Raw genomic sequence first — 7,443 nt, 5'->3', positions numbered from 1 at the left:
GGTCGGGCACCGGGACCCACACGCAGGGGCTGGGTTTTGGGGTGCTTCTGTGCAGATTTGGCTTTTTTTTTTTCCGGCTTTAGTTCTGGGGTGTTTGGTGTTTGTGCGACCCGGAGGGCACGGGGCCAGGAGGAGGAGGAGGAGGAACGGCCCCGACCTCAGCAGGGAAGAGCAACGAACGTGGCCAAAGGCCAACCATGAGCCACGAGGAAGCTGTCCGACTTCAGAAAATGTTTATTTATTGTTAAGTTTCCTTATTGTCACGAACAAGGGGCAGGTTTCTGCCAGCGGCCATGCCCCGAGTCCCCCCCCTCCCCCCCCCACGCCGACCCAGCCCAAGGGCAGGGGCCGAGCCGTGCGCACAAAATGGCGGCCCCCACATGCCGCACACCGGAAGCCGCTCTCCTCTCTCCCCGGGCTGCCAACCAATCAGCGCGCGGCTCGCCGAGCGGCGCGCCAATAAGAGCCGTCGGCGCTGCGGTGACGTCATCAGTCCGCGCCCAGACTCGGCGAGCGCCGTACGGCGGCGCCGGGCGAGGTCGGGCCGGGAGGCGGCAGGGGACCGGGGGGGAGGGGGGGGGCGCGTTGTGGCGGCTCCGTTCCTAAATTTATTTTATTTTCTCCCCCCCCCGCAGCCTCCCCGCGATGCAGCGCTGAGCCCCGGCTTCCCCCCGCCATGGCAGCCCGGCTGGTGGGGCGCTGCTGCTGGCGGCACCTCGCCGCCATCTCCTGCGGGCCCGGCCCGGCCTCCCGGCTCCGTGCCGCGGGGCCCCAACCCCGGGCCTCGCTTCACGCCCCGGGCCCCGCCACCGACGGCTTGTCCGCCAAGGAACGGCCCGAGGAGAGGCGCGGTGCTGAGCACAGGGCGCTGAGGGAGCTGGTGGAGGCGGCCACGGGGCCCCGGGAGCTGCTGGAGCTGAGCGAGGTGCCGGGGCTGAGCAGCAACCAGGCCTCGCTCGTCATCAGCCGCCTGTCGTGGCTGGCGGCCGAGCAGAAGCTGGAGGCGCAGAGCATCGTGCGGGACCAGCGCTTCAAGCAGCTCGTCGGCGTGATGGACTCGCAGGTGGGTGGCCTGCCACGGAGCGCGGCCCGAGAGCTGGCTGCTCCCTGCCCCGTCCGCCTTCAGGCGCTGCTTTTCTCCTTCTCCCTGGGTTTTTAAGTCGTTGCTGCGAGGCAAAACTCTGCTGCCTGCTCGGTGCTTGGTGGCCGAGACGTTTCGGAGCCCACCAGCACCGGGTTCGGCTCAAAACAGGGTCCCCGTGTCTGTGGGACGTGTCCTTAGGGACAGAGCTGGAAGGGCCACGCTGCCGCGCAGGGAGAGCCAGAAGCTGGCAGCGCGGCCTTGCTGCCCGGGGGAGTGGCAGTGAACGCAATTAGCTGAGAGTTAATCAAACAAAATCACTCCGAGCACGGTTATCCCTCTCCAAAGAGCTGCTGCTGCGGCCCGCAGTCGTGGGTAACTCAGTGTAAGGCGGAAGAAGGAGGATTTGCAGATGCAGAGGTGCTTCGACGCAGGCTAAAACGAAATCAGCTGAAACCAAACTAAAATCTTATCACGTTGCAACACGTTGACGGGCCAGAGATTCGGGGCGTTAGGGCACCAGGCAGACCGCCGCTCAGGGAAAAGGCCCCGAGGTGCCAGGGGTGAGCGGCCCGCTTCTCAGCTGCGCCCCCGCTTTGGGCTTCTCAGCTCCAAAACCTTGAAGAGCGCCGTTTTAGGACTCGGGGGCTGGGAGGTTGAAGCCTTCGAGCTCCAAGCGCCGCCGGTCCCGGTGCTCAGCACCGCGGCTCTCCCCGCAGCCGCAGGGCGATGCCACCTGCTCGTCACAGCTCTCTCCGACCGCTGTTTTTTTTTTCTTTCCCTATTCCTCCTGGCTGCCCAGATCTCCCAGGTGTGGAATAACACCCTGGTGAACGTGCTGAAGAGCCTGTACTCCCTGGGGATGCAGAGCAGCAGCCGGGAGATGCAGTCGGTGGAGCACGAGGTGCTGTGGCGGCTGCGGCGCCTCACCTTCCGCCAGCTCGCCTCCCTGGCCGAGTTCTTGGCCTCCCGGCCGGAGAAGGAGGACGGCAAGCTGCTGGGCGAGGTGGTCAGGAAGCTGGAGCTGCGGTGGACGGAGCTGGAGGGCACCCGCACCGTGGTGGCGCTGATGGCCAAGGTTGGGCACGTCTCCCCGGCCCTGATGGACCGCCTGGAGGACAAGGTAGGGCCCCGGGAGCTCTCGTCCTGCTCTGTGCCCTTCAGATCAGCGGTCTGGGGGGGGGGGGGGGGGAAACAGCTTTGGGACGTGCCCCGTGGGCGCCTGCTCGGCCTGCCAAGCAGAGGGGTGCTGATTCCACGCACGGCTCTGTGCCAGTGCTCTGCTGCCTGCCCGCGGGCAGCTCCCTGAGCAGCTCAGCAGAAGCGTTTCCCCCCCGAGGAGCCGCGCGGGAGGGGAGTTTGCAGGTGGGAGCCCCCTGAAGGCGCTGCTCTGGGCCTCTTGAAGGCTGATGAGCTGCGCTCTGAGGCCTCAGCCGGCCTCTTTTGGGCCTCAGCCGGCCTCTTTTGGGCCTCAGCCGGCCTCTTTTGGGCCTCAGCCGGCCTCTTTTGGGCCGGAGCTGCCTGAGCTCAGCTGGCAGGCCGTAACCGCGGAGAACCTCAGGGCCAGAAGCTCTGTCCCCTGCCTCCCCCTCGCAGCCTGGCCTCGCGGGGAGCCCTCTGCGTGCCTCCCCCCGACTTGTCGGCGTTTCCTTTCCAGGCCCTGGAGCTGGCGGAGCAGTTCAGCCCCGAAGACATCCGGAAGATCACGCTGGCCCTGGCGTACCAGAACCGCCGCTGCGTGCCCCTGCTCCGCGCCCTGTCCTACCACCTCCTCCAGAAGCACGCGGAGCTCGGCCTCGGCACCCTGACGGACCTGATTTTCGCCTACGGTAAGCGACAACGCCGTGTCGGGACCTGCTGAGGCCGCCTCAGCTCCCTTCGGGTGCTCGAGCTGGGGCTTCACAGCGTTGCTGCCACCGGGGGTGACCCGCGACGGAGGAGGGAGGCTGCCGGGGGGCGAGCTGCTCCTCGGTTCCCTCTCCGGCTCTTGCCAGCGGGAACAGATTTCCTATCCGCCTCCGGAGCAGGGTGGTCTGCGTGGGCTAAAAAGAAAGGATCACCCCACGAGAAGCGGCCTTGGAGGGGGGGCTCACGCTTCTCCTGGATGTCTCCAGCCTCCCCCCCCCGGCCCTAAAACCAGGCTCGTGGCACCCCGCCCGCCCCGGGCGCAGCTCCCGTGCCAGCTCCGTGTAAGCGGCTGCCGCTTTTTTCTTTTGCTCCTTTAAGGAAAACTGAATTTCCACCAGCCCCAGGTCTTCCAGAAGATAGCCACCGACCTGCACCCCCACGTGGCCACGATGGCGCCCGCCGAGGTGACGCGCTGCATCCGATCCTTCGCCCTCCTCAAGTGGCTCAGCCTGCCCCTCTTCGAGGCCATCGCTCAGGTGAGGAGAGGGAACGTGGCGGAGCCCCGCTCCCGCTCGCAGCTTTCCCCTTAAAAAAAAAAAAGCCCCTAAACAAGCCCCAGGAGATCCTGTGCTCGTCCCCCCACCTCGCTGTGGGTCGGGGCGCGTCCTGGGCTGGTATTTTTAAGCTTTCCCTGCCGGTGCTCGCCGAGGACGGGTGACAGCCTCAGGTTTTGCTTCCCCCGTCTCGCAGTACGCCCTGGACAACGCCAAGCAGCTCTCGGCCGCCCACCTGTGCGGCATCGTCCTGTCCTTCGCCCGCCTGAACTTCCAGCCCAGCGGCAGCGAGGACTTCTTTAACACGGTGAGCTTCCTCTCCTCGTTAGCCTTCCTCCCTCCCTGGGGTCGCTGGCTGCGCGTCTCCTCCCGGCGCCTCCGGGGCGAGACGTGGGCCTTGGACGGCTCGAACCGCCGCGGGAGGTGGGGATGGGGGACCCCGGAGCTCAGGACGGGCTGAAAATCCCCTCCTGAGGTGTAATGAAGGAACCAGGCGGTGCGCCAGCAGCTCCTGCAGGCTCTTCTCTAGCAGCCAGCAGCGGCGCGTGGGCGTTGCTGCGCCCTCCTGAACGGGGGTTGCTGTAATTAGCTCCTCCTAACGAGGCCACGGGTTCAGGGCCACGCACCCGCGCGGCTCGCCCAGCCCTCGGTGCCGGTTTTGGGTTCATGCTGGGAGAGGGAGGAGGCTGCTGCCTGCGGGGTGGGAGCCTCCTGCTGGGCCTGAGCCCTGCCCTTGCCCCCAGCGCCCCCAAAACCCCCCGCGAGGCTTCCGCGGGGTGGTCCCGAATCCTCCCGGCACCAACCAGCCCTGGAGGGGGGATGCGTGCGTGGTGGCGCTCGAGCTGATGACTCTTGTCGTGCCGGGCAGGTCCACGAGGAGCTGCGGGGCCAGCTGGAGAACCTGGAGCCCCAGCTGCTGACCGACCTGGTGTGGTCGCTGTGCGTGCTGCAGCAAGCCAAGCCCCACTACCTGCAGCGAGTGCTGGCGCCCGACTTCCGCGCTCGCATCCAAGGTGAGCCCGGCGCCACCGCGGCCTCTGCGGGCTGCCACAGCAACGCCTGGAGCCCGTGGGCCCCTCGTCCCCCCCCCCCTTCCCGTGGCACCCCGGGGATCCAGCCGCCGGTGCCGTGCCCCCCCCGGAGCCGCCCGTTTTGGGGCGTTGGGTGCCCCACGCGCCAATTCCTGCTTCTTTTTCCCCCCTCCCCGGCAGGCGATCCGTCCCCCAAAGCCCAGAACCTGCGGGCGAAGCTCGTGCACATCAACGCCGCGGCCAAGCTGGAGAGCCCCGAGTACCAGGGGCCGTTCCTGCCGGCCGACGGGCTGGGCGCCGCGGAGCCGTCGGGGGACAGAGCCAGCCAGCTGCAGAGCGGCCTGCGGGAGGCCCTGGCGGGGGTGCTGGGCGGCCAGGACAAGGGACGTTTCGACGTCCCCACCATCTACGGCTGGCGGATCGGTGAGCGTGCCCCCCGTGCCCCGCGTCGGCGGGACCCCACCGGGGTCCGCTCGGAGCCGGGAGTTCAATCCGAGGGATTTACACACCTGCCAGGGGGGATCCCCTCTCGGCGTGCGGCCTCCCGGCCCCTCGGCGACCCCCGCCGCAGCCCTGTCAAATTCGGTCCCGGCCTCTCGGTGGCGGGCACCGGCCAACCGGCTGCCACAGCGACTTCTGTCGTCCATGGGCCCCGCGTCCCCTTCCCCGTGGGACGCCGGGGATAAAATCGTGCCACAGACACGTCCCCGGCCCGAGGGGGGATGCTCCCTGGCCGCCTGCCGAGGCTGGCGGGGTGGGAAGGCGGCCGGGCGGCCCCCAGCAGCCCGCCCTCGTGTTTCCCTGCTCTCCGCAGACGCCGAAGTGGTGGTGAACGGCGAAAACAAACCCCTCCCCGTGAAGGACTTCGCCGCTCCCCACCTGCTCCGCGCCGAAGGGACGAAGCCGCTGCCGCCGGGCGCCAGGAGGTGGGTCTGGGTGCCGGGAGCCGGTGGGATGCCGAGGCTCTGCCGTCCCCGGGGCTTGGGGCCGGGGCAGGGGGGGCTGCCCGGGGGCCGGGGCCGCCTGCCCAGCTTCATCCCCGGCTGTTTCGGCCGTCTGGCCTCGGGGAAGCCCGGCGGTGGCTGCAGCCTTCCCTGCCTGGCACGTGGTGCGCTGGGAGCCTCCGCCAAGCCGTCTGGCGGTCGGCTGGGGCTGAGCTGCCCTCCTTCCTGCCTGGAAAAGGCCTCGGCTCCCCGTCCGGCGTGGTCCTGGGCTCGGGGCCGGATTGGTTTCGTGCCAGCAGCACGGCGTCGGCGCTCGGAACCCAGCGCCGAGCTGAGCTCGGGTAGCAGCACGCCCTCGGCCTCCCTTCTGCCGCTGCTCCCGCGGGGCCCAAGGGGCTCCGGGCCCCTTCTCACGGCCTCGCGCCCCCGCAGGGTCGCCTTCCTCAGGTGGGAGTTCCCAAACTTCAGCAACAGGAGCAAGGAGCTGCTGGGCCGCTACGCCATGGCCCGGCGCCACATCCAGGCGGCCGGCTTCCTCGTGGTGGACGTGAGTAGCCCGAGGGGGGGCCTAAAAAACCACAGCCCCCTCCCGTGGGGGCACAGCAGCTCGCTTTTAGCCCGCTTTCGGGTGAAACCCTCCTGCCCCTGCTGGGGGGGGGGTTCTGTGCAGCGGGGCAGAGCCCCCCCCCCCCCCCAAGCCCTCAGCCCCCGTTGCTGCGGCCCCGGGGCAGGATTAGCCGCCGTGATCCTCCCCCGCAGGCGAGGGGGGGGGAAATCGGTGACCAGCAGGCAAGGTCGGAGCGTGCTGATCCCCCCCCCCCGCCACAGCCCCGCTCGGGCATTCTTCAGCCTCCCCCGGGGAATTTCAGCCCTGCTGGCAGCGGGGTCCCCCCGGCCCCACAAGGAGCCTGCCGGGGGCTAAATAGAGCCGGGGGGGGGCCGGGGGGGAAGCCCCCCTGGCATCAAAGCTGCTCCCCTGAGCATGGAGACGAGCGAGGAGCGTTCATCCCGCTCCTAGAGCAGGTGCTGGGCCTGCAGCTCGTGCCACCCTTTTTTTGGGGTGGGGGCCCCGAGGGTGCCAAGGGCCGGGTCCCCAAGCCCTGGGGGGGGGACGCGCCTCGGTGGATGGAGGACCCGAAGGGCTGGAGAGGAGCCTGATGTCCCCACAGCTCCTCCTGGCCCCGGCTTCCCTCCCAAAAACTGCGGGGGAGGCCGATGGGAGGTGGGGATGGAGGGAACCAGCCCCCGGAGCCCTGCCTCGGGGGGGGGGGGCGTGGAAAATGGGGCAGGTTTTGGTGCTCCCTGAAGTCACCGCGGCTCCGTCCCCCCCCCCCCAGGCTGCGAGCGGTCCCCGCGGGGCACTGCTTGGGGCCCTGCTTCCAGCAGCCCCTTGTTCCCCGGTGTTGATGCCGGGGCCGCAGCCGGGCTTTGTTTGTGGGGACAAACGCCCCCGAAACGTCCCCCGCAGCCTTGTCAAATTCGGTGCCCGCCTCTGCGTGGTGGGGACCGGCCCAGTGGCTGCCACAGCATCAGGCCGTGCCTCATGGGCCCCGTGTCCCTGCCGTGGGGCCGCGGGGACACAAGCAGGCCACGCACAGCGCCCCGCGGCGTGCCCCCGGCCCTCACCCCCTCCTCTTCCTCCCCCTCGCCAGGTTCCCCACTACGAGTTCCTGGAGCTGAAGCTGGAGCGGCAGCGGGCAGCCTACCTCAGGGACAAGCTCAACAAGGCCGTGGCCAAGGAGCTGGCGAGCTGACGGCCCCGGGCTCCGCGTGTGTGTGTGTGTGCGGCTGCAGCGCGCCCCCCAGGGAACCCCACCACTGAACCCCGCAAATAAACCCCACAAATAAAATCAACCGCGCCGCCCCGCTGCCTGCGCCGGGAACGGGGCTGGAGGGGCTTCGTGCCGGGCTTTTTGGGGGGGTTTTCTTGGGGTGGGGTGGGGGGAGGGATCGGGAGGAGGGCTGCGGTGCTCGCTGCCCCCCCC

General features: G+C 69.1%; 1 protein-coding gene and 2 non-coding genes across 3 annotated transcripts; all 3 read left to right on the top strand.

Annotated features, from left to right (window-relative positions):
• The first annotated feature begins 636 nt into the window (after positions 1 to 636).
• TBRG4 (transforming growth factor beta regulator 4) lies at positions 637 to 7,219 on the top strand. Its single transcript, XM_035314315.1, has 10 exons — positions 637 to 1,063; positions 1,884 to 2,204; positions 2,739 to 2,910; positions 3,308 to 3,465; positions 3,680 to 3,790; positions 4,352 to 4,496; positions 4,695 to 4,937; positions 5,329 to 5,440; positions 5,891 to 6,005; positions 7,111 to 7,219. Exons 1-10 carry the CDS (start codon positions 677 to 679, stop codon positions 7,210 to 7,212), a joined length of 1,866 nt encoding a protein of 621 aa, XP_035170206.1. The 5' UTR covers positions 637 to 676; the 3' UTR covers positions 7,213 to 7,219.
• LOC118159751 lies at positions 5,081 to 5,219 on the top strand. Its single transcript, XR_004747232.1, has one exon. It is a non-coding gene; the product is annotated as a small nucleolar RNA SNORA5 (small nucleolar RNA).
• LOC118159750 lies at positions 6,922 to 7,058 on the top strand. The gene has a single exon (XR_004747231.1). It is a non-coding gene; the product is annotated as a small nucleolar RNA SNORA5 (small nucleolar RNA).
• Positions 7,220 to 7,443: the final 224 nt, after the last annotated feature.

This window comes from Oxyura jamaicensis, unplaced genomic scaffold (genome assembly GCF_011077185.1).
Source record: "Oxyura jamaicensis isolate SHBP4307 breed ruddy duck unplaced genomic scaffold, BPBGC_Ojam_1.0 oxyUn_random_OJ71937, whole genome shotgun sequence".
Classification (NCBI taxonomy): Eukaryota; Metazoa; Chordata; class Aves; order Anseriformes; family Anatidae; genus Oxyura; species Oxyura jamaicensis.
This window is presented reverse-complemented; position numbering and strand designations above follow the sequence as displayed.

Bases quoted from the DNA above. Each gene is read 5' to 3' on its own strand.
- TBRG4 (XM_035314315.1), top strand. From the start codon at position 677: ATGGCAGCCCGGCTGGTGGGGCGCTGCTGCTGGCGGCACCTCGCCGCC. The intron at 4,497-4,694 runs GTGAGCCCGGCG...CCTCCCCGGCAG, and splicing joins CTTCCGCGCTCGCATCCAAG to GCGATCCGTCCCCCAAAGCC. The intron at 4,938-5,328 runs GTGAGCGTGCCC...TGCTCTCCGCAG, and splicing joins CATCTACGGCTGGCGGATCG to ACGCCGAAGTGGTGGTGAAC.